Below are 26,428 nucleotides of genomic sequence, written 5' to 3' on the forward strand. Positions count from 1 at the left end.
CCAAACCAGGCTCTTGCTTGCCCCCGATACATGATACCTGGTGAAGCCGCACCACTTAATCTAGGTCAGATTTCCTCTGTTTTTATCTCCTTGTGTTAGCCATCCAAAACAGTACTGTGGGGTGGTTTCAAAGCTCCAGGCTAGAACTGGTCTGAGGTTACGGGTACCTTACCTAGAGTCTTGATATGATGACATATGTGCTTACTAGAAAAAGTGAACCCATAGGTAGACACCACCGTTGTTTTATTTTATAATTTTTTGTTATCGTAGCTCTGTCGTTATTGTTGTTACATGTTACATGTTTATCTGTTGAAGTTGTTTATTATATTGGATGATATGTAAAATAAATAAATAAATAAATACAACATTATACTTTAAAAGGGACAGTAATGCTAATGATGAATGCACTACCTAACCTTTCCCTGACCACATGACTGTGGTGCATGTGACAAGTGTAGATTGAGCATGGTAGCCTAGGCCAGTCCACACGGGTCAGTAGAATACCTCCATGCAGGTCTCTCTTGTGTACACTTGCACTATACTCTCACCCATTCTTTTTAGACCACACTCTCCTATGTTCCTCTGTGTACTGCTAGAACATAGTCAGTTCAAACCTTGAACCTCATTCTTCGCATCAAAATCTGCAGTTGACATGGCATTGTTATCATCTCCTCCACGTTACTCTTTCAAAGGTAAGGAAAGGGCTGAGTCTCTCTAGTAAAATATTTTATAGAGTTCTGGTAATGAGATAATGAGATGTAAAAAAAAAAAATAATAATAATAATAATAAACAACTTTTGTAAAGCTCAACTCATTTGTCATCAATTTGTCATAAAAAGACAAGAAGAGTTTTATCTAACTGCTCTTTCACAATATATAAGGACAAACACTGGCTCTACATTTTAAACAGCATTACTTTGAGTAGATAAGAATAAGACAAAGTGAAATGGGAGCATAGATGTGATCCCCCCCCCGGCCACATGTCTATAGGATGTGTGTAGGATACCTGTTTGCAATCCACATGCCAGTTCTTATTCTGTAAGTGTTTTGGTGGTTGTTTACTTTATTTTCATTATGTGGTTTTGGTAAGTTTAGTTAGGCCTATCCAACAACTCCTGAAAGTGTAATAAAGCACTGGGATGTGAAAAAAGCAAAACACTTTTTTGTTGGTGAGGGCAAAAGTACTATCAGGACAATTAAATTGTACAGAATAAGAGTCAGATGTTATCTTCATGTATGCCTGGAAAGGTGATTACCCCTCCACACACTTGCATCCTCATGTCATGACATCTGCAGTTGTTGCAAAGTGCACCTCTTCCAAACTGGCAATAAACGATACCAATCCTTTCCCCAATTTTACGCTTACTCTCTATCCTGTCTGACTGTCTGGCTCTATATCCTACCGATTTGCATGAAAAAAAGTTAAAGTTCAACAAATCCCCCCTCCACCATCAAACTGAATTCACTCGGAGCAGGACAAACCCTAAGTGAGAAAGTGATTAAAAAGAAATGCTATAGCAACGCCCAAACCAATGGAAGAACGGGAAGCTGTTTACAAGGGGGTGTGCCGTTTCTATGGTGTTCAGGCAAACCTCTTGTTGCAGGTATTAAACTGCTCCCCGAGAGCTTTCCTGCTGCTGCTTCCACCGTTGAAAAGATACCCGATTTCGCGACCCGGTCGATACTGGCAAATTCTAACATTTTCACTGAAGCGGACATCTGGCAGCAGGTGTATGCGCAAGTTTTATCTTTTTAAAATAATACCTTAACAGCAATTTTAACAGAAATTACTTTATTTATTTTTTTTTGTAAGTCTTTCGTACGCTTTTCAAAAAAGGTGAGTCACGGTCAGTCTGTTATATTGCTTGCTAATTTGTGACATAGTTACTAGAACTGTTAAAATGATTTCAGCTTCTCAGACGTAGCTAGACTGACATGAAATTGCCAGTTGATGACAATACATTTACCACCGATACCGCTTTATGTTATTTAATTGTAACTGTACTCATAGTAAATCACCACAATATAAAATACATAGAACTGCGTTTACTTTCATTTAAAATAAAAACCAAAAAGAATATCATAGGTTTAATGATACTAGCTTTTAATTGGTTTTCATTGTTCTTTTTACTCATGCGCATTGGGTTGAATGCCAGTTATGGAGAGCAACATGTATTTTAAAATTATATTTATATTCCGTTTGCAATTAATACGATTATTGTGGCGGTTAACCTAGTTTCCAGTAAGTTTGGCTGGCACAGGAGCATCAGAAACGTTGGTGTATGCAGTGAGCAAAGTTTTCCTAAGGGGGGCAGCCGAGAGACTTTCAGGAAAGTTCCATGAACACAATTCGATCAAACTGGCGACAGGCTGTGTACGGATCTTAGCATACCAAGACTCTTGTTGTTAGCAGTGTGCGTTGAATCATATGTAAAACGTTGTTGTATTGAAAACTAATATTATCATCAAACGCATAATCCGCACTAAAGTTTATATGATTAGTTTCTGACTTGCACCATGCTGTTATCATCTAGTATGTTTACACATCTAACAAGTAATAGAACTGTGTCTTTAAACAATTTTGCAAAATTCCATTAAGTTTGCCAGTACAGTATTCTTGTTTTCTAGGTAGTTGTAGGGGATATCTTTTTCAAACATTGTCTTGTTAACAGAAGCCTTATCTGATTGGTAGGTAGTGACTGGGGAGCCAGTGGAAAGAGAGACACTTGTGGGCCATGTTGTCCCTGAGCTGCACAGACACCTGGCCTGAGGGCTCCGTGGCACTGGAGGAGGAGGTGGTGACCGCAGCTGCGCAGGCAGAGGCGCTGGACGAGAGCATCACCCACAGCAGCAACAGCTGCAGCAGCTCAGTCGGCCTGGATGACAGCCTGACCAGCCTCCAGTGGCTACAGGAGTTCTCCATCATTAATGCCAGCGGAAACCAACAGCTACCATTGCCTGGCCAGAACCAGCATCCCCTGTATGGGCACCAGCGGCTGGTGGGCTCTGACGCTCCGGCATCCCCCATGGCGGCTGACCCAGCGTCGATGGGGATGCCCCACACCCCAGGAAAGCCCACAGCTGCTGCCTTTTGCAGGGGGCCCACCTCATCTTCCCTGCTAGGCTTGGCTGCTTATGGCCATTGCCCAGAAGAGGTGGACTACAAGACTAACCCCCACATTAAACCACCATACTCCTACGCCACCCTAATTTGCATGGCCATGCAAGCCAGCAAGAAGACAAAGATCACCCTTTCCTGTATATACAAGTGGATCACTGACAATTTCTGCTACTTCCGCCACGCAGATCCCACATGGCAGGTGAGTGCAATAGGGGTACACAAACCAGCTTTTGGTTCTTTGCCACTTCCAAGTGATTATACATGCACAGCAGACCTGTGTGCTTGCAAGTATTGAAGTGTGCAAAAGAAAGTGTATGCACAAAGGAAAATGAGAAAAACTAAATTATATAGCTATTTGCCAACAGACTTACTTTGACACTCTTCAAGCATAATCAGTGGCCAGTCAATGGGTGTCATGACTGGTAATGAAGAACACCTTAATGCACATTTATGGATACCCGAAGACAGGTGCCTCAGCCCAGTTCTAGTGAAAGCCTTTCTGTCAGCTCGATTTTTAGTCCCACCAAGCAGAAAAGAACAGGGCCCTCTTGAGCATCTGCTGCATCCCACAGAGGGGTCTGTGTGTTTTGGAGAGGGGCCAAGTTGCAGCTGGGCACAATGCTGTTTTACGGGAAGCAGTAGGACTTTTTTGTGAGGCTTGATATTTTTAAGAGCTCTGGGCTGGCTGCCATGCTTGGGAAGCCGTAGGAGAACAACCGTGCCGATCCCAACCGGCCAATATCCTCCTACTGAAGACATCAACTTGACTGGCCATGCATTTTTGTCTTTTAGTCATTTTTAATCCAGGGCTCTCAGGTTTTCTGCTTCAGCGAAGAGAAAATGGGGTGGGAGGTGGGATTTTCAACATTGTGGACTTGCAGATTCACGTTTTCGCTATAATTACCATGAGCAAAGGGTCTGCAAAGCTCTCAAGAAGAGTTAGTTAGCTGGATAAATCATTACTTACCCCCTTTAGCTTCTCACTCCTGGGTTTCATCAGTACTGATTAGGTACATTCCCAGGCAATTTTCTTACCGTACACTAGAACATGACCTCAGTAATATTTAACCAGCGTTATAAGGCCAAACTTCTCTTCATTTTAAACAGAGAATAAAAACAAATTTTGTTAGTTATATATATATATAGTTTCTATATATAAGTGTTATATAAGTGTTAAAAACTGGGATACAGGCTATAGTAGTAAAATGTATAATGTCCAAACATCCAATTCTTCTTGCCAGGTAAAATTTTCAAGCTGTCATGTTCTTAACCACAAGATTCACAGTGTTACATTTTTTTTTTACCATTAATATCATGTTAAAACAATTTTAAAGCCCATTTGATTATGAGCACAATTAACCAACTTCTACGTTTTGTCTTGATGAACTATTGCAGAACTCCATCCGGCACAACCTCTCCCTGAACAAGTGTTTCATAAAGGTTCCACGGCAGAAGGACGAGCCAGGAAAGGGGGGTTTCTGGAAGATTGACCCCCAGTATGCCGATCGACTGCTGAGCGGCGCTTACAAAAAGCGTCGTCTGCCCCCGGTGCAGATTAATCCTGCCCTGCAGGCCAGGGTCAGACCAGGGCTCCAGCTCCGACCCACGGCGTCCCTGCCAGTAGTAGGTGGCCAAGGAGAGTTGTCCATCAGCCCAGAGTCCCAGCAGCTCCTGCAAGAATTCGAGGAGGCCACAGGGGCAGACCAGAACTGGGATCCATGCAGTACTGAGGGCACCCTGTCTGGAGCCTGGGGGATGGGGAAGGGATGTGGTTACAAGAGGAAGCAGCCTGTGCCACGCCGAACGACTGTGGTGAAAGCCCCCCGGCGCTCCAGCTCTCCCCTGCTTTGTGCCGACGAGCAGAAGGAGCTGGGGTCTCTGAAAGGGGATTTCGATTGGGACGCCCTGCTGGACTCTGCGCTGTGCGGGGAGCTGAGCCTGGATGGCACCGGCCAGCTGAGCCCCATCGAGCGGGATGAGGACTTAACAGTACGCGGCAGGCATATTGAGCGCCCGCAGCAGTGGAGCCCCCTGGAGGCCTCTGCTGAAAGCGGCAGCAGCCATGTTCTGTCCGAGACCCAGCAGAGCAGCATGGACTTCGACGAGGAGACTTTCCTCGCCACCGCCTTTCTGCAGAGCCCCTGGCCTGAGGAGGAAGACGGAGGGCAGGACAGACGCACTGACTTCCTCTGCAACTCCGGCGTCAACCTTGAACAGCTGCTTGACCTTGGAGACTCTTTCAGTGGTGACCTCAGCAGTAAGATTGAGTCTTTTCTTTGAAGAAAGGGCTCCTTTCTCAGCTCCTTCAAGATGGACCCGGCTGAGCCAGGGAAAACTGACTTTGTAAAAATGAGAGGCCAGACAATATTTCACCTCTTTATGCAAATTTAACATTCCTTCCAAGCACTGTTCTGCCATCCAGATGTTTGGGGTGCTGATGTTGTATGTTTATGGAATTGTCAGCAAGCTGTCAAATGAGCAGATTGTTTCAAAGTATCAAAAAAAAGCTATGAACACAGAATTCAAACTGCATATAGACATGCAGTGTGACGTATGCTTATTGAAGAAAAACACTGCGATACTAAATGAGATTTGTTGACTGCTGGGATATGGCATTTCAGAAAATGTCCAGTTGTGACTCAGAATCACTGTAATGACGTTGCCTGATGATCTTTTTGAAAAAGTGCACAAGGGGCTTTGTCTTTGTTTACCTGGTGATTCCAAGGGTCCCAAATTTATTGATGCAGCTATGCTCGTTTTTCCACCAGCCTTCGATTTAAAATGATTATTTATCATCAGGATAGCCACAATTGCTGTAATGACTGGCTGCAATAGCACAGGCCGCAAAGCTAGAACTGGCAAGACGCGAAAGTAAAGAGTATTCACAGCGAAACCATTGTTTAATCATTCGAATGGCTCATTGGAGGCCAGATAATGGCCCTCACAGCCCAGTCTACCATTTTGCAGAATGACTGTTTACTGTGTGTTGGGTGGTGGACTGACTCTAAGTGACCTGATGATGGGTACCTCCTAGAATGACCCAGAGGGGCAAGAGGGTATATATCGTGCATTTATAATAAATAACAATTACCTTTAACAATAACGTGTTATTACAATAATAATGATGAAATAAGAACAATGTGCCAAATCATTATAGTGTTAAGGAGGCTGAATAATAAAGTTGATCTTTTTATTTAGGTTTCCCTACTTTCATGTATTTTTGCATATTATCATTTACCCTTCGATATATGGACAAAAGTGGAACAAAAGAAACTCAACCTACCTTTTCATCCAAACAATTATGCTGCATAATGTGAAGCATGCCTCTCATGCATCAAGCAAACATGTTCTTTTGACAGGAACAATTCTGAATAGGTGAATAATCATCGTTTTCATTTTCATTTGACTGAGAAATTCATAAGTATCAAAACTGTAATTCCAGAATGTTAACACAGGTATGAAAGTCAGAGATAAATATATAGATAGGTAAGCCGATGTACAGCATATACCAGAAAGTAGATTGAGTTTATGCATCAAACATTTAACTGAAAGGATAAGATTTTTCTGCATTTGGATAGCTAAAGCCAAGGAAAGCTCCTCCAAAGCACTCACATAGAAGTTAAGGAGTCTGTGTGTTAGCTCTCTCTCTCTCTCTCTCTCTCTCTCTCTCTCTCTCTCTCTCTCTGTCTCACACACTCACAAATACAATTTGTAGTATTACCTCAGCATCTCCATCTATGACCCAAAATAAAAATGTATCACTCACTGATGTCCATGTGAAGCATCCTCCCTATGGGTTCATTTTAATATAAAATATAGAAAATATGGAATCTGCTCCAGACCCTTATCAAGGTGTGTGTGATGTATGAAATGTGTTGATCTTTGAATGGTGTTTTAAGATGCTAAACTGGCTTGAAATTACCTAACCATCAGCTATGTGGTGTCAAGACCACAACTAGGACTTGAGGGAGCAACATTTGCTTTGCTATTTTTGCAGAGAATTTAGATATAACTCCAACACTAAAACCAAAAGGTCTTTGGGATATAACAATGCATACATAGTGTAAGTACTAAAACTGTCAATGTATGGTTATGTTTATGTCTCTGTGAGAAGGGAGTGCTATTGTATCTAGTGTTCTATGCAGTATAGAGTATGATGTGTGCTCAGTTAACTCTTTTATCTAGAGTACCCTGTTACTGAGGGAGCATTTACCTCTTGATCAAATTTGGAATTAAAATAAGTGACATAAACATCAAGCCTCACTATCCTCTGTGAGCGATAACACTGGAGTTAGCCTGTTGTAGGATAGCTCCGATTGATAAAAAATATATTCAATTTAAAAAAAATACCCAATCCGTTCTTCCATAGGTTTGTAGGAGTTTTAGCAGCTGTGGTTCTTCCAATTAAGTGGCATAAACATTAATTTACACATGCTGTACCTGTCATCTTTGTCGGAGACCAAGAAAGCACAGAGAGGACATTGCATCAAGTGCAGCATAAAACCACTCCTGTTTCCTTGATGTTCACATAATGTACACATTGTCTCTGAGAGTTTGCAGATTTTTTTGGTTGCTGAGTTATTTTTTTTCTCCTTTTCTTTAATGTGTTGGTTTCTTATGCTGGAATATGCAGTTCATGTGTGCAATTGTAATAACCTCTCTTTTTCTTTTACATTTTATTTACAATAAAATACTTTGAAATTAGTTTGCCTCTAAAGACTCTCTTTCACAAAACTGATTCAGTTGATCTTCATGTTCCCTGTTCAAGCCCTTTTAGTAGCATAGTCTGTGTTCACTGAAAAGAATGAATTGGGGACCAGATAAAGCACTCAGGCTCTTTGTAGTTGTATGTTCTTCACGTTGGCTGTTTGCTCTTTCATGTTTTCAGGGGTAACTCTCAGCAGTGAGGGATACAGTTTTTAACCTCTATTGTCTGTGCTCAATTAGATTATTGTGCGCCTTGGAGTCTGCATTGGCGCCTCTTGCTGGGTTCGTGTGAGGTCCAAGAAAGATGTGCATCCCATGTCCTGATATTCTTCATTGTTTGGCCTTACTCAACCTTAGAGTCTTTCTCTGTCTCCTCTCGGCTACACCATTGTGCAAGAACTTTGGGTGACAGGTTTATGTGGCACCATTAAAAGGACCAGACGGTATGGGGCATGTCTCAACTTCTCCTCTTTGTGTGGCAACATTTACCTTAAACTGATTTTTTATTTATGTTTTCTGTTTTATTATTTATCATCTGATTTTGTTCAAAAGAACAGCCAATCTCAATAAGGAATAGCCTGAAGGTGATTTAGGGGGCTATTCAATTCTGCCACTTGGAGGCTTGCTTTTAACTGTGAGTAATGAATTCCAGAACCTTTGTTATCACTGAAACCACGGTTTAAGTTCAGTTGTTGCAGACAATTGCAAAAAAAAAGAGTAAATAATAATAAATAAATAAGTTGTGCATCAACATTAATCTGTAAAGTAAGGAAGATTGAAAACCTCTGTTTAGTATTTGAGATAAATTTGATTAAATACATTAGTGAATGGGTACCTGCTGAGAAAATCGTTCTACTGCTGACCTAAGCACGGTGTACAGGTTATTCATGACACGTTATTAATTGTTCATAGATCTGTCTTTTGTCTATGGTGACTTGCTTAAGTGTGTTTAAGCTGAGGGAGAGGTGATTCATCGTGCCTTCTTACCACGTCCTCTGACGTGATGCTAAGGATGACTGATATTACCAGCCTGAGGTCAGTCCGGAGAGAAGCACGTACCCCCCTGAAAAGCGGCCTTTTCGAAGCAGCGTCCCTCCTAAAAGCACGTCTATAATTATAAGGTGTGTTTGTTAGGTGAGAAGCTGTAGTAATCTGATGCCGGCATTATTTCCCAGCCTCGCTGACAGCTCTGTGTAAGGAGATATCCCTGCTGAGATGGTACCTAGGCTCTCTCGTTCGAGGAACATACAAACCTCAAAGCTCAATACATAGCAACATCAATAAACAAACACAAAGCAACTGAAGAATGTATTGAACATTTATCTTTATTTTAAATGCATGTAACCTGTACATAAAAATTGCAATATATTCCATGCAAAATTACAGTGGCATATGCTTAAAAAATACACACCTGAATGATGTAAGGCTTTAAAAAAAAAATTCAGTGAATTAGTAATCAGAAATGAATTCTAAGCTTTGGAGAGGACCTATTTATAGCGTTATATTTAGTCAAGATATTAAGAATGTTCGTGTTGCAAAAGAATATGTTTGGTTGCTTTGACATGTTACATAACTTTTTAAAATATATCCTATTACACCTTATAATTATAGACCAGCTTACAGACCAGCTTTTCAGAGGGACAATGGTTTGAAAAGAAGGCACGTGTTTCCCTCACCAAGTCTTTGGAATTCAAGCCTTTTTAGGTGTCCTGTACTTTTATAGTATCAAATGAGAAGGATGTCATATTTTTGATATAAATGCAGGTTTGTCTGCCTGTTTCAGGATTTACTGTTTATTTATATGCTTTATTCTTTAATTTTCAGTGAAGTAGATGGCTTCAAGTATATGACTGCTGTCAAGAGTGGACATGCTGGAGATGAAACTATGAAAGGCAAAGGTTCAGCCTGCAGTCTTTTTTCTTTCTTGTTCTTTCTTTCTTCAAAGTCCACATTTATTAGTTTGTGTCACTTTCGCTATAGATTTATTTCCTCTTGACGCCCTCGTATTCCATTGAACAGTCTTACAAGAAATTCATCAATGGCAAATAAGCACACAAACACATACACACACACACACACACACACGTGCACATACACACACACACTCTCTCTCTCATTATCTTGCATTCTCCTTCACACAGACAACAATATAACAGTTACTAAAAAAGAGGCAAAGAAAAAAAGAAAGTGAACCTTTGAGGCAAGAGTGTGCACTCAGCCAACTGTGACGGAGCCTACGCTGACCCGAGGATTTTCTGGCCTTGTGAAAATATTGGCTTGGCTCATCCGTGGGGGTGGAACAAGCACTGCCTTCAGGACGTATTTTTCACTGTTGCCCCACAACCCCATTGGTATTCCAGGCTGAGGACAGAAAAGGAGAGAGCAAAGCTCTGCTGGTTGGATGGACTGACGAGTTCAGCTTGTCCCTCTGCTTCAGGAGGGAGGGAAAAAAACACAGAAAGAGAGAATCCATCTTTTTTATCACATAGCTAATGAAAGCCTGTTTCCCAGGCAACTGCTGGTCCTTTTGTCATGTAGACGGGAAGGAGAATGAGAGCGTTTCTGCTGTTGATCCCCCAGACTCTGGGGGATAGAGCCTGGTTGTAGACGGGATAGCAGTTGTAGAGAGGGAGAGGTTGCTGGTGGTTGAGATTAATTACAGTGACGGTGCAAGTCTTTGTGAAAGTGCATTTGCCTTACCAAAGTGAACTTTTAATAACCCCCATCAGCAGGGGCAAATTCACAGGGGCTTTTTGAAACAGTGTGCAGTCCCGGTTTAATGCACTAGTTAAGCCTCTCGCGCTGCTCAGCCAAGTGAAAGCTGGAGAATGTGTTTGTTGTAGCTGTGGGGACAGGAAAAAGCAATGTGTTACAGTGTGAAACATCAATAAGATGCCACCACAGGCACATCCCTTTGCATCATACCATTCTTGGAACAAAAGCAAGATTCATGCCTGGGATGGCTTGACTTTTTTCCTACAGTTTAAATAAACCGTGTTTGATATTTTATGTTGCTTTTTATATTTTATTTCACTTGTCACAAAAGCCTCATAGTCAATACATATAATGCTGATTAACAGGATTATACTTTAATTTAAGAGCAGTTATATTAATCTAAAATCACCACAGAACCGTGCAGTAAAATCATATTCCTACAGTAAGCATTTGAAAATACAGCAATTTTGCCAACTTTCATTGAGCAAAAATCAGGTTTGAGGAAGAGTCTGCTGTTCATTCAGCTCAGGATATTACAGCTTTGATTAGCTGTAATGAGCAGGGATAAAAACGTATAAATTCTTTTGGAAGACATTACGTGCTTTTGGAGGTCTTGTGTCGCAGAACTTTTAGCAAAAATCTAAATATTGAACAGATAAACTTGAAATGTGTGGTAAAACATGACAAAGAACTCCAAAGATGCTCATTCTCAAGGTCAGGTGCCAGCTCTGGAGCAGGGCAATGACACGACTGTCTGACTTCATTGGTGGGAGGCCGTTTGGTGTCTTTTTGCTGCTGCAGTGTGGCTTGATGCATCTTTGTCAGCGCGACACAAGGTAAAAGAGTAATCCGACATGCGTCACTGGCAGAGAGAACAAACACGCAGTGAGCGACCGCGGAAGAAGCGCAGCTTTCTGAAAAGGTGGGAAGCCTCGCTGTTCTTTACACAAAGCAGCTCGGGGGCAGCCTTTGTTACATTCTGTGGAGCGGGAATGAGATTGAAAAAGAGTCAACAAAGCCATTCCCGGAACTGACAGTTAACTGTTTTTGTTTTCTGGCCTGCATTACAATTCACTATCAGCTTTACCCCATGTTTGGCCTCTGAATTCAAACCCCCTGTCACCCATACACTTTCTCCAAGCCCAGTTTCAGTGCTTTTTACTTAATGACCTGCAAACAAGGGACAAGGTGCCTGGACTTTACCCCCGTGTCAGTGACTGACATGACCAGATAATTCAAAAAAATTATTTTTAGGCGACTTCTGGCAGCAAAACTGCAGAAACTGCACTGCAGACTTCCAAGCAGACGAGCTGTTTTGCCAATCAACATAATCACCATGGCTGTGCACCCATGGGTAGATACATGAGCGAGGTGCACTAATTCCCCTGCAGATATCTCTCAGCTCCCCTCTGCAGGGACATATGAGCAACAGCAGGTAGATGGGGCAGGCTAGGAGCTTCCAGCAGGTCGGATTTTCCGGAGGTGAGCTGGTGATGACAGGAAGAGGGACATCATGGGAAAGCTGCAGGGTACATTTCGGTGAGGTCCCTCGGGCACCCCACTGTGCTCTTCAGCTAAGCAGTGACACCTCTTCTGAGGAGAATGAAGTCCCTGAAAGCAACTTTCCACCCTTGGGTCCTTTACGAAACTGCAAACCAACAGCTACATCTTGGATTCACACAGAGGTGTGCCTTCTCGGTTTCATCTCCCTAATTATAGTTTGTTTTACAGACAGAAATATCTACCGGACACTGAAATAGTGAGAATAGACTGAATAGTCATAGGTTTAATATTGATATGGCACTAGATAGAAATAGTGCTGGATAGATGTCATGTTATCATGTTAGTAATTTCATGTTATCCACAGTAGCCTGAGGGAATAGACAAACTGAGAAAATCAAAATAAAAAGTGGTTATGTCAACCACAAAAAAAAAAAGTTTTAAAAATGCATTAACCTCTGAAGAGAGGAACTGAGAGAACATTTGGTGAAAAATACGTAGAGACGTGTAGACCTCTATCTGGAGAAGGGACCAACTGAGACCTGCGCCAGTGGCCAGCAGAGCTCTGAGACTGTTGGCATCCTGGTGACCCTGCTGTGTAATGCAGGAAGTGTTTATGGTCATGATGAGATGAGAGGGGGACAATGCTGCAGCACGTACCAGCGCTCACATTCCTCAGAGGGACGCCGAGCGAGGAAATATCATAAGGACAGGTAAACAAACATTGCTGTAGCTGCGTATGTTCTTAGCTGTTACAGCCAGCCATTGTGGACTGTGCGTTCAGCGGACAAGCCCAGACCTGCCTCTCAATAGAGGGTGGGATAAACAAAGCAAATCCTTAAACCAAGCGGCCCTCTGTGGTAAGGGCTTGGCCTGGCCCAATCAGCTGACACCCCTTGCCCATTGTAAACGCTCCAACCAAACAAGAACATAGCAAGCCTTTCCCTTTGCTTTTAATTCATTTATTTTTCTATTCCTCATTGGCTTTCAGTAAACATCCCGCCAGGCTTTTGCATTTTCACAATAGAGTGTTTTTTTTTCCTCCTCTTCTCTGTTCTTTTGTTTCCTCATTTCAACTTTTATTATTTTTTCCCCTTTTATTTCTTTTTTGTTTTTGGCGTACTGAAGCTTTGGAAAAAAAAATACTCTTTTACATATCTTAAGCGACTCACTGAATAAGTGGCACACGTGAGACCTTATTGCACACAACTGCGTGGTTTCGAGATGCCAACTTTCTCACTGTGACACTGTTCATTATAATAGCCTGCTTTTCTTTTTTGCTCTTTGCTTTCCACCCCCAGCAAAGAAAACAGCATCTTGCTGTAGTTTCCCCCTTAGTAAATGACTCCATGGGAACAGAGAGGGGCTAGAACCTGTGAATGTGCCTGAATGTGGCCGCTTCTCTCGCTTTCTGTTGTCAGTTCAGTGCCCATGGCTGCTGTTTTGGTCTCGCTCCGGGGGTGGGTGGGTGGTGGGGGGTGATTATTGAGAGGGTCTATATTGTGGCTTGATGTGAAAATGAGGCCTGAAGAAAAGAGACTCTTGTTTGGGCTGCAGAATGACAATTAATCCATTTACTCCCCCTTGAAAATGATGTTTTTCACAATTTTTCAATCATTATGATCTCTGTAGGGTCATGGTATTACAATGCATCTATGGCCCCAATAATTTTGTTTTGAGGAAAGGACTGAGTATCAAATAATACAAAATTGGATTAAAAATGCTGCAGATTCTTCTTCAATATTGGTGTCAGATTAAAGTTCTCATTAAGGTTTTATTCAAAAACAGGTCACTGGTACTTTGCTTGTTTAAAAGTAAAAGAATGCAGTACAAAACCCTTGACTCAGCCTGGGAGACCTCATCTCCGTTAACTCTTAATTAAGACCATGCCAGTTAATGAGTGAGAGGGGCATCTACGAAAGGCTTGTTTATGACAGTCATAAGAAAGCATCACTGCTGCTCTTTTTACAGTTTAGAGATGGAGAGCTCTGTGTGTTTGCATGGGGTGATCATTAGCCCCTGCCAGGGATCAGACAAACACTTATTAACTGAGAGGAATGCAAACAAGCCGGGGCTGGTGGGGACACGGACATGCAGGAGCTCTCCGACTGGGTGGGGATATTGCTGTCACTGGGGGGTGAATTCTCCTGCCCTTGCGATTCGTTTCCAAATCAAATGGCTTTATTGGCATGACATACAAGACATAGCTATTGCCAAAGCATTTTGGGCAGACAAAGTGCATCTAGGAATACAGCAAATGACAGAAAAAAAGAATTAACAGCAACAATAAACCAATGACATTTTAAAAGAGAAATAAATGATTAATCATGGGATAACTGCAAGAGACAAAGTTTTCATATTCAATAGGTGCATATAATTTTCTTGTTATTGATTTCTTTGGTGGGTTTTTACATTTAGGATAAAATGCACTGCTCCAGCATCTTTCAGGTCATAATGTACATATAGCTTATCCTCCTGGGACTTTTTGGTTTGTCTGTGTCAGCTTGTCTCTATTGCCAGTCTATGCCACTGATGGACTGCAATGGTCAGGTAATTTAGCACAGTGTAATTTAGCACAGTGTAATTCAGAAAAGCGCTGCATCAAGTTTCTTCCCAATGACTGACATAGTCTTGTTTTTGTTGTGGTTTAATTTGCTTGGCCTTATTTTTGATGTGCATTGCTGTTGATTTCCTGTGATTGCTTTGGTGGTAGCACAAAGTCCTGTTCTGTAAGTAGCCCTCGTGCTGTCTTGCCATATTAGGCCAAGTGTTGATGAGTATTTTAGAGATTATTTAACATTTGGTCAGATCAATTTTGTAGGGCTAAAAAAGAATATCTAGTGTAGAGAATTTCATAGGTTCTTGAAATAATCAGTTGGACAAAAAGATAATCTATAAAACTAGCTAATATATTGAATAATAGAAATAAAAAACAAAAAAAAGCAATTAGACTGAAGACACACTACCGTCCCAAGGGCTTCATTCATAGGACAATGACACCATGGATATAGTTACAGGATTTTTCTGAATTGAAAATGTATCGAGTGAATTGAGCAAATCATTAATTGTGAATTGCCTTTTGTGAAAGAACACCAACAAAAATTGAGAAAAAAATGAGGACAGTATTTTGTATTAATCGTTGAAACCACAAGTCTAATTCTAGTAAAGGACAGAGTGGACGTTTCATGACAAGGCGAGAGAGAAAGTGGTGCAGCCTCGAGGCAGACAGAAAATCTTTTTGTGTGGCGGCAGAGAGACTCAAGTCCCATATGAGGTGTGGAGATGTCAGTTAAGGTGTGACAGCCTCTGCACCTGTCCCATGCCCCATCCTTCCAGCAGAGCACCAGTGTACAGGTGCCTCCATTGTCACTTCTGTCAGGCTGGGCCGTGCTCACTGATCCTGTGTCAGACAGAGGGGCTGCACTGGCTTGTGTACTCAGACAACAAACAAAGGTGCCAACACCTGATGTAACAGATTAGTGCCAGAGGAAACAAAACTCCAGCGCAGAGGAGTTAAGCAGTTTGCACTAGGTGTTGCTTTGTTTGCTGTTGTCTGCAGTGTCATCTTTTCTATTGCATTCAAGTGCTGTTTGTCAAGGATTATTGTGAATTAATGGAAAGGAAAGGAAATGGTGTTTTGTGGGAGTTTTCCCTTTTCTTACCCTTTTTTTTTTGCCAAGGTGAAAGTTCAAAAGAGCAAGATGTATTGAAGGCCTGTTTCTGAAAGTGAAAAATTTGCAAGCACTTGAAGGGAAACAGCTTTCTCACTGTCTCAAGACAGGCCACAAAGGCAAACAGAGATAGACATTGCCATTTGATTGCTAAAATTTTACATTTCTTCTCCAGGGAATCATGTCATTCACAGCTGTGACCATCCAGTAATATTACACATCTTATTCTATTCTTATCATACCTGCATCTTGCACCTATGCTGCTGCTGCCATTTCTGAGTGATATCCTACCCAGAGTGTGTGCCCAGATCAATGCTTTGAATACTACAGATTACAATGACCTCCCTGGCTGCTTGTATCTCCTGTACAACAGTGACAGGGGTCAATAGGGCGTGTTTTGCAAGTCAACGGTGGGCACAAAGCAGGACCCCAGTTTAGCAGGCTGAGAATGCTAAACCTCAATTCACTGCGGTTAACACCAGATTAGAAAGTCAGATTTTCTCAGGCGCCTCTGAATTGGTGACACGCAGCTACTGACAGGCCAGTAAAGCACTATTGAATGCGGTGTGAGGAATCAGACACCAGGTTGTCATGTTAATCACAGATTAGCGTGGATAATGCTAACATCACTCTTTGGGACAAAATGTTCAGTTTTCTTTCACATTCTCTGAATGACAGGGACTTAATCTCTATTAAACTGGTATATGTAGCTGCACTGGTGTATGTGTACTCCAGGACAATATTTGAGATTCCCAATGTAAAGGGTCATGTGTTTCAATAATCTGATCAATCTACTGATTTAATGTCACCAAGTGTTTTAAATGAATAAACCATATTTAAAAATAGCATTTCAGTTGAATTTGAATAATTTTCATCTCATTTATATTTCAATCTAACTATTATTAAATACTATGTAATCTATACAGTAGAGCTGGTTTCTGGTTACAGTTTTTCTGCATGGGTGGTCTGAGTTCTTCAAGTGGATGCAATGGGACAGCACAAGGGGTTGGAAACCATGGTGATGAGCAAGACTCGAGGAACTATCTGACTTCCTGGAAATTTTGATTATTGTTTACTTTCAGGAAAGGGGGCAGGCTGGCACTAAAGGGGAGGGGTGAGAACGTTACTTACATTTACGCTTTCCAAATCCTTCACTTTTCACATTGCAGAAATGCACCTTTCTCACTTCTTCAGTCAGGTGCATCCACTCAGGGCCACTCAACCCACATGAAAGGACAGTCACCATCACATTTACATTTACATTTATTTATTTAGCACCAGGTATTAGTGAAACAGAGAACAAATCACCTAAATATATTTTACCCAGTCACCGTGTTGTGCTGTCACACATTTCGGTCTCATCCTGTAGTGAGGCAATTGTGACCTGCTGCCCTCACTTTACTCCTCACAGAAACTCCCCATTACTAGAGCTGTTTGCGCCTAACAATCTACTGTGTATTGCATGTGTATTCTAGTAATGGTTGTAATAGTAATGCAAATGAAGTTGGTGTAATTTTGTGCAAAATATCACTAAGGATTTTATTAACACTTTGGCAGGTTTATTGTCATAATGTACTCTGGACCTGTGGTAATCTTTTTCTGTCAGATGTTGCATATCTGGTTCTTAAAGCAACACAAGACAGGTACATTCCCACCACTTATGATTGCATAGCAAATAGTAAACTGCTTAGATACTAATTACAAAACATTTACTCACTGATAGGACCTAATCCGGTATCTCTCACATCCTATTCACCATCTAAATGCTATTTAGGGAAAAAAAATGCAGGGAAAAGTGTGCCTCTAGAAAGATGTGAAAGGAGTAATCGGGGTCGAGGTCCTATCAACCCTCTCAGAGCAGTAGCTGAAGCACGATCAAAATTACCCCGAGGAAGCACTCTGGCCTTATTATTTGTTCTGCAATAGTGATTAAACATTGACATTGCTAAGCACAAATCACATTACCTGACAACAGTAAAGCATAAGATGCAAACAGGAAGTCTGAGACTCCTCAGTTAATCATTGTCCTGAAGGTTAAAGGTACCACTAAGGATTGCAACTGTCATAAAAATGGTGTAATAGGTTAGTAAATAAAAAAAGAAACAAAGTAACTCAAAGTCAAACATGTATTGCAATTTTTTTGCATGTATCATCCTTTGTGTAGCTTTTATAGAACGTATTTTCCCCCTTTATAGGCTGATTAAAAATGTCCTGCTGAATCTTTCAAGGGGTTTCATATGAACAAAATGAAATATGTCATATAAATTATTCTGAAGGATATTACTACCCGTTACAGTCCCTTGGCCACAAACGTCTATGGTTGTGTTAGAGGAATGTCTTAAGCCGCTTGAGTAATCGTAAACGTATGCTATGCTGCCATCAAGTGGTCAAAATAGAAATAATTGTGCACTATAGTGCCATCATGTGGGGACATTTAGTTTTACTGGAATGATATGACAAGGAAGACTTTCTGTACAATAAAATACATTTTTAGGGGAGATTATTATTTGTAGTGACAGCAGACAATGTTTATAAGTTGGCGGGCTGAAAAATGAGATCACAGCTATGACAACACATTAAATTGTTGTCATGTAGCAGATGCTCTTATTTAGAGCAATTTACATAGGTTACAACCTAATTGTATCCACTTACACAGGGATATTTACTGAGACAACTGTGGGTTAAGTATCTTGCCCCAGGGTAAGAGCTGCTTTAAAGAGCTGCTGTAACAGTTTGTGATCACATATCAAATATTAACACATACTTAAACCACCCTCTTCTTCATCACATGTGGCCTTCCACCCTTTCATACATGTGGAATTCTAAAGCCAGAAATATACACATTAAAATAGAGAAAAAACATCAAGGCTTCAACAACATAAATGTACTGCTGATTCCCTGTTTTCTTTTCTCTTCTTTTTTTGCACTTTCCCCTTTTTCACCTGACTTTTAGTGGTTGTCAATAACATATTTAAGCTCATCACCACTGCAATAACAGCTGCTGAACCCACATAGGAGCACAGGGCAAGGCATGTGCAATCCTCCGGTGCACATGCACGGTCACTGCGACTATTTCTTACACACTGCACAGCATACCGGGAGGCAAACACTGCTGGAGGATGGTACCTCACATGAGTCCCACTGTCTCAACACTGCACCTCCCCAAACCTATCCCCGCTGGAACAAAGTCATTTTGTCCTGCCAACGTGGTCTTGGTTATTGTTAGCAAATGACATGGCTGGTCTCAGACCTAGGCCATAGGGCTTAGTTTGCACTTGAAACAACATCCTAAAACCTTTTCTCGGAAGTCTCACTTTCCTAGATGGGTGCCATCAGATACCAGGCAGTCCACGTGGCAGGTAAGTGTTCAGTGTGAGTAAATCCCTGTTTGCATAATTAATTGGTTTTGCAGGGAGCTCCATTCACTCCCTACAGCACTGTATGTCATAGACAGGCTTGACGGCTGGCTACGCCCTAGAGAACACAATGTGGAAGTGAACAAGCGATTTTCAACTTTCAGACTGGCCTTGGTATCAGAATTGGGTATGAAACAAGATATTCATGGCTTTGATTTAACCTCACTCTCAAGCACAAAAGTGTTACTTAAAACAATTGGCAAGCGTGGAGACCAAGCAGCATAAGGAAATGGACTTCAAATGATGCAACCTGTGGGACACCGAATTGAATCACATGAAACTGCCTGCATATCAACACAATATAGATGAATTTAATTTGTTGGATATAATAATGTAGATTTGAAGTTATTCCAAAATGTATGATTTTAATCTGTGAATGGTAATCATTTTGTTAAATGTAGGGATAATCTTTCAGTAAATGTAAGGAGGAGCCTTCAAAGAACAATGGTGAAAGTTGCATGTAAACACCTCTATAAGGCTAGGAGGAGAGGCTCTTACGAGCTAGATGTAAAACCCACATCACTATAAATGCAGGAATGGGTAAAATTCAAAGAAATGTGACAGTTACATTTTATGGTGATAGACCAAACATTGGTTATCACTGTAGACCTGATGCCTAAATGCCATAAATTGATTGAGTCATGGTGGCCTCATTTTTGAATGTGGAATTGGTGCGTAATTTTAATGAGAGTCATCCAAAGCACAAATTAGTGGCAGCCCCATGTCAAAATATGAAACATTTTATGATAATGTGCATTTTTATACAAGTTACAAATGGCAAAAAATGTGTCAAAGAGTAAATTACAGTATTTAGTTTTTGATTCTCCATCTCATCCACATGTTTGAAAAAAATCAAAAACAATACAGTTCCTGCATTATTGGTGCTTAGCCCCTGATTAAAACTAAACCTCTTTGCATGTACCAACAACTTGGTAATTTTCCTATAACTGTGCTTCCGTTTGCATCTCTGCCTCTGTACAAAATGCCAGCTGTGATATCATCAGATTCATAAATCAGAGCATCCAAACACAATCAGGAAATGAGCCCTGTGAGTGTCCGCAGCCCCTCACTCACTCCTAATCCAATATACAGAAACAAGATACATGGTAAGGGCAGAAGAGCCACATTTCAGGCAGGCAGGGCTGCTAAGAGGAGTGATCTTGAATTCAGCCATTCGGAGCAGCCGCATTCGTCAGCCTCTTTCCTGGGCTCCCAGACCGCATCCCTCTCCCATACACACAGCCCTGAGTGCGGCTGAGACGCCTCTGATTCCCCAGGCAAATTCCCTAAGGAGTTAGAGATACACACGCACATTCATAGGTGCACATGCACACAAATGTGTGCCATGCTCACTTTGCTGCTCCTGTATTTGCTTGCTCTGAGAGGTAAGTTAGACACTCATTTCAACAACTTTTTAGGCTTCTCCCTATTTTTATTCCTAGTCTTTCTGTCAGTGTTGTTTATGTCAAAACAAGGAATGTGAAATGACATGCTCTGGAGTGCCAATGTTCAAAATTGTGTAACAAACCTGTTCTGTTCTAGAGAAATGATTTGTGTATTTGCCTTAGGGTTGCAGGGAAAACAAGTATTTGTGAAACATTATCCTGAGATGACAATGGTAATCTAATGATGTTTTATCATGGTGGAATTTAATACATGAAATTATATAATTTCTGGATACTTCTTGTTCCACCCTTAGGGTAGGAATCTGTCTGACTGAATCTGTCATCTAAATACTGAGAATTTCTCACTAATGCAGGTCCTCGAGCAAAGCCACAAGCAGTCTTAGAGTGAAGGACGGGACAATGTTTGGGCAAACGGTCATCTTTTCCTGAATATAGCAGAAAATAGCAAAAAATATAGCAGAGAGTTTTTCCATTGCTCTTTCTTTCTGTGCGGGGATAAAAGGGGGCATGATAAGGAATGCATCACGCTCTGTTATAAGGGATCAGTGCCTTTGTCCACCTCTGTTTGACACTGATTTGAAAGTATTCAAAAATCCTCCTCTCCATCATATTGACTCCCTAAACTAAATCACACACCCATTTTGTCATGCAAGGTGTTGCGTCACCAGGCAAAGTTTGCAGCTATCAGGATGTGATTGATTTCCTGAATCTCACAAGAAGCAATGAAGTGTATACATCTGCACGACCTGTAAGGGACTGGACACATCCAACTGTGGTGTACCTGGACATCTACTTGTATGCTATACTGGCAGTGGTTTGTACCAAAACTACTTCTCTGCCTTTATTGAATTCATTTTTATGAATACGATTTTTATGTAAAACAGCTGAAATTTGCTACACCTTGCTTCAGCCTACACAGTCAGTATTAATTTAAGTGGAAGTGTGGGATTTAATGTTTTTAAACTCTCTGGGCCTGAGAAGTATGTAAATTTTTATTAAGTCAGATATTTACTGTGCAAATGTTTTTTTTCCTCATTTGCAGATTGAGAAATCTCAGATCTTTACCCCTTTTATCTGGATTGCATTGGTACGTAACATTATTCACCTGCATTGTAGATGGTAGTAAAAGGTAAACCTTCCAGCCTTTCATACTGGTGAGAATGTATTCTCCAAAATGCACCAGCTGCTGTCTCAAACATGAGGCCAGAATATTAATACCTGTTATGTGAAGATCTTAAACTGCCACTTACAAATGACTGTAATTCAAGCCTTTAAAATGATAAATATGACAGAAATTCATCAATGAATCCACTGTCCAAGAAAGGTGGATTTCATTTTTTTCCTAAAGATTGCATTTAATCCCTATCCAATTAAATTGTGCCTCGTTCCCCAATATGCAGACCTGGGGTAATGAGCTCATCTCTTGGGATCCCAGTCAATTTTGTGGAATAGAGAAACTGTCCATTCCAAAAGAGATGCTCTGGAAGCCAGATCTCTTCATATATGAGATGTGAGTACTCCTGTACTGTCTTCATAACCGATGTTTAAAAGTGAGAGAGTATGTACAAAGGTCATCTTCGCTTTGCCAGGACAATGTGCTGGCCACCGCAACACTTCCGTTATGGATCAGTTGCAGGTGTCTCCCAGTATAAGTCACACTTATGGGCAAACAGTCTCCATAGAAACCATGGTGTTTATTAGCCTTTGCTCATTAATCAATGACTTTTCGTGTATCATTTAATGTTCCAGTGCATCAGACTTTTATGAGCTCAGGTGACACTGGCAGGCACAATAAAATGCCACAGAGCTACCTGATTACAAGGGTGTATTTTTTGGTACTGAACAAATCTGTTCTTACAGAACTGCAAACACTTTTTAGATCACTGACAGGCAGGAAATTATTTTGACCCTTGCACTAGCTGAACAACAGACAAATAAGCAGAATGTCACATGTAATAGTCTGGAGTATCTAACCATTGTCTCCTTTGTTTTCTGTCTTGTTTTAAATGTAGATAAAATTTAAACAGCAACAGTAAAAAGTATAACAATAAAAATTTTCAAAGCATTAAGTATGCTCATGTGTGAATCATCATTCAGGACAGAAGAGGATAACGGTGCACAGAGCCCATACTTGTATGTCTACCATGATGGCACCGTTTCCCTGGGGGATGACTATGCAGTAGCCAGCACCTGCAAAATGGATGTGCACAAATTCCCTTTTGACACCCAGAGTTGTACCATCACCTTCAGCTCCCTCATCTATACAGGTCAGGCCCTGGATCATGCCTTAGAAGAGTACAACTCCAATGTTACCTGGCAGAGAAAACATAAACCTGTTTGCACACACAATACCGAAGATATTGAAGTGACATACTGAACTCTCACAGCCACACAGAGGACACACACCTAAACATAAGGAGCTAAGGGAACCCATGACTTGAGTGTGCTGTGATAGAAAAAATGTAATTAATGCAGTAAAAGAGAGCAGAGAAATACGAGGTTAGAAAAGATATCAGCCATACTATCTTTAAACTTTCCTCTGCCTGACGGTACCACCTTGCTGGGGCTGGTCATGGTAAGTAAAGTAGCTGGATAGGAAAACCAGGCTGTTAATATAGGTGGTGGTGTCGGCAGGAGGCAGGCTTTCCCCTGCACCAACTAGAGAATCAATTTCCCAATGATGGTCACATAATGCTTCAGTTAACACTTTCTTTCAGACTAAATGATAAATTGATGGCCTGTCTGTCTGTTGAAGAGGGTGAACTCTCCACTCAAGCTCTCCCAAGCTATCAATCCCACAGTGTGATTAGCTACATAAGTACTTCCCTCTCAGCCTCAGCTGATGTGTTCTGAGTATCCCGGTGGGTATATATTGGTGGAATGTGAGCTGAGGTTAGTCACTTGCCTCATCGTAAAGTGCTTTGAGACCCATGAAACATTCTATATAAATACAATTCTTATTATTAATTCAATTATTATTATCATTATTGTTATTGTTGTTGTTGTTTTGTCACTCATATAATTGATGCTGTTAAGATCAATGTAATATTGTAGATACAGATTACATATACATGTTATCAGCAGTTTCCCTTTAAAGGTTATCTGGTTTCTGAACCGCTTCTGCGCTCTTATTAGCTTGCTGTCAGGAACAGCCCTTTAAAACACGGCCACGATAGCTTGGCAAGGTTCATGATTTTTTAAAAGGTTCCTCTTGCTGATGCAGCTCCCTTCTGTCTCGTGCAGTGGATGACGTGCAGCTCTTCCCACACTCCAACTCCTCCCGTGCCACTCAAGCCTCCTTGGAGGTGATACAGTCCCAGGGGGAGTGGGAGTTCCTCAACATGTCGGTGACGAAGACTAAACTCTCTTTAGATGAAAAAGCGTGGGATCAACTGACGTACACGGTACTGACACAAAAACATAGTGCAGCCGTTTGTCATGCTCTGTGCTGCATAATGCTTGGCTAAGTATTGATCTCTTACAGTCTCCTGGCACAATTGGTGCAGTAACTGAAACACTTTTAAACCACTAGGTTTCAGCTGTGTCCAGGTCTGCAGATCTTACTGACTGGCACCAAGATTTTTTTTGCCATTTTTGACATCTTGCAAAACAGCATGTGGTTTTGTGTCTTCTTGCCGTTCTTGTGGCACATCCAACACAATCTCTGTCTTGGCTGGTTCTGTCTCTGCACAGATAACCATGAGGAGGAGGCCCCTGCTACACGTCATCAATCTGCTGCTGCCCATCCTCTTTTTCCTCACACTGGACATTGCCTCCTTCTACATTTCTGACAAAAGAGGAGAGAAACTTGACTTCAAGGTGACCGTGCTCCTGGCCATCTCTGTCCTGCTGCTTATCCTCAATGATATCCTGCCTTCCATGTCCAACAAAACACCACTAATAGGTGAGGAATGGTGAGGTGTCAGCACTGGGAGTTTACATTTACATTTACATTTATTTATTTAGCAGACGCTTTTATCCAAAGCGACGTACAAAAGTGCATACAGTAAGTATAGCGACAGTACGGGGACAGGATGTGTACAGTTCCACAATGAGACAGTTCTCAGCTGAGAGCAAGGTCTGTTTGAGGACACAGTACTATCAGATTTGTACAACTACAGCGTATACACCTTCAAACAGCAAACTTCAACAACTTCAAACAGTGCAATGAGTGTCAGGGTAAAGGCGGCAACAAGAAACAATTTAAAAAGCACAGCAATTTACGACAGCACTGTGTGCTGGGTCAGTCCAGATAGAGTCTGAAGAGGTGCGTCTTCAGGCCCCGTCTGAAGGAATGGGGTGAAGGAGCTGTCCGTAGTGGGACAGGGAGTTTGTTCCACCACTGGGGAGCGATGTAGGTGAAACGCCAATGTCTGGCAGAACGAGCACCTCCTGCCTTGACCATGCAGGGAGCGAGGCGTCCAGTTGCTGCTGAGCGCAGGGGTCGGGCTGGTGTGTAGGGCTGGATGAGTTCTTGGAGGTAGGTAGGGGCTGTCCTGTTGATTGCAGAGAAGGCGAGGGTCAGGGTCTTGAATCTGATCCTGGCAGCGACAGGAAGCCAGTGGAGGGATTTAAGCAGGGGAGTAGCATGGGAGAATTTGGGGAGGTTGAAGATTAGTCGGGCAGCTGTGTTCTGGATGAGCTGGAGAGGCTGGGTGGTACAGGCTGGGAGGCCTGCGAGGAGAGCGTTGCAGTAGTGAGGGCGAGGGAGAACTGTGGCCTGGATAAGGAGCTGTGTCACGTATGTTGTCAGGCACGGACGAATCCGCCTGATGTTGTGGAGGAAGAATCGGCAGGCGCGTGACGTGCGAGCAATGTACTCCTTGAAGTCCAGGTTGCTGTCGAGGATGACGCCCAAGCTCTTTGCTGACTGAGAGGATGGTATTGTGGTGCCATTGACGGTGATAGAGAGGTCATGCAGGGGGGAAGGGAGTTAGGGGCTCTGCTGAACTGAAGCTGAACCGTTAATTCGTACTCAACACATGAGCCAGAATTTCACACAGTTAAGGAATTTCTATGTCATTCCTGTATAACACAAGATATGTACATAAAGATATCAAAAAAGACACACTTCTTCAGTGCCAGAAATTATTATGATATGATCCCAGGTGAGAAAGGATCAAGTCACTAGTAGAGGTCTAAATCAGGAAACAACAGAAAAGTGAATGCAACGGCCTTTAATTTTTTTTGCATGTCCTTTCACAGCCACCTTCTGCATAGTCATCTTTGCGTTCATGTTGCTGAGCGTACTGGAAACGATTCTTGTGACCTACCTGATGGAGAAGGACTCTGTTCCGGCCAGGCCAGTAGAAGATGGCTCCCAGAGTCTGAGTGATGACTGTGAGAAAACACAAGAGGAGATTGGCTGTCAGCATGGTGAGATCAATCCCCTCACAACTTCCTCAATAAAGACTAAAGATTTTTGTAAGAAAAAAAAAAGTCATTTCGGATTGAAAACAGGGTGTGGGGAGGCACATTTCTTGCTTTGCTGATGTTTCATTAGTGTCACATGTAACCCCCAAAACCCTCATTTCAGAGTGCAAGAGAAGCAGGTGCACCTGTGCCTGTGTCTGTGGTGCGCATGAGGAGCCTCAAAGTGAGCAGCAGGTCCATGAATCTCTGCGGCTGACTGATTCCCAGCTACTGAAGCTCATTCTGGGGGAGCTGCAGGTCCTTCGGCACAATCTGTTTCCCTCTGACATGGGACTGCATGAGAGGAAGCCCCTGTACTGGGAGAGAGTCGCCAAGCGCATAAATTCAATCTTCTTCTGTTTCTACCTCATCGCCATCTTGCTGTTTCTCCTTTGTACCTTTATTGAGTGGATGGCCTAACTGGGTGATTCACTTGCCTACTAAAGGTTTGAATATTCTTTTTAATGTTGTGCTTGTATC

General features: G+C 41.8%; 2 protein-coding genes across 2 annotated transcripts; both read left to right on the forward strand.

Annotated features, from left to right (window-relative positions):
- The first annotated feature begins 1,781 nt into the window (after positions 1-1,781).
- foxj1a (forkhead box J1a) lies at positions 1,782-5,476 on the forward strand. The gene is made up of 3 exons (XM_036547869.1): positions 1,782-1,837; positions 2,693-3,320; positions 4,517-5,476. Exons 2-3 carry the CDS (start codon positions 2,736-2,738, stop codon positions 5,399-5,401), a joined length of 1,470 nt encoding a protein of 489 aa, XP_036403762.1. The 5' UTR covers positions 1,782-1,837; positions 2,693-2,735; the 3' UTR covers positions 5,402-5,476.
- Positions 5,477-19,036: 13,560 nt separating this feature from the next.
- On the forward strand, positions 19,037-26,368 carry LOC118777069 (5-hydroxytryptamine receptor 3A-like). Its single transcript, XM_036527826.1, has 9 exons — positions 19,037-19,073; positions 21,190-21,350; positions 21,579-21,623; positions 21,937-22,046; positions 22,634-22,803; positions 23,780-23,940; positions 24,230-24,440; positions 25,742-25,912; positions 26,073-26,368. Exons 1-9 carry the CDS (start codon positions 19,037-19,039, stop codon positions 26,366-26,368), a joined length of 1,362 nt encoding a protein of 453 aa, XP_036383719.1.
- Positions 26,369-26,428: the final 60 nt, after the last annotated feature.

Source organism: Megalops cyprinoides, chromosome 1 (assembly GCF_013368585.1).
Source record: "Megalops cyprinoides isolate fMegCyp1 chromosome 1, fMegCyp1.pri, whole genome shotgun sequence".
Taxonomy (NCBI): Eukaryota; Metazoa; Chordata; class Actinopteri; order Elopiformes; family Megalopidae; genus Megalops; species Megalops cyprinoides.

Bases quoted from the DNA above. Each gene is read 5' to 3' on its own strand.
- foxj1a (XM_036547869.1), top strand. From the start codon at position 2,736: ATGTTGTCCCTGAGCTGCACAGACACCTGGCCTGAGGGCTCCGTGGCA. The intron at 3,321-4,516 runs GTGAGTGCAATA...GAACTATTGCAG, and splicing joins ACGCAGATCCCACATGGCAG to AACTCCATCCGGCACAACCT.
- LOC118777069 (XM_036527826.1), top strand. From the start codon at position 19,037: ATGGGTGCCATCAGATACCAGGCAGTCCACGTGGCAG. The intron at 21,351-21,578 runs GTTTGTACCAAA...CCTCATTTGCAG, and splicing joins TGTATGCTATACTGGCAGTG to ATTGAGAAATCTCAGATCTT. The intron at 22,804-23,779 runs GTCAGGCCCTGG...TGTCTCGTGCAG, and splicing joins CAGCTCCCTCATCTATACAG to TGGATGACGTGCAGCTCTTC.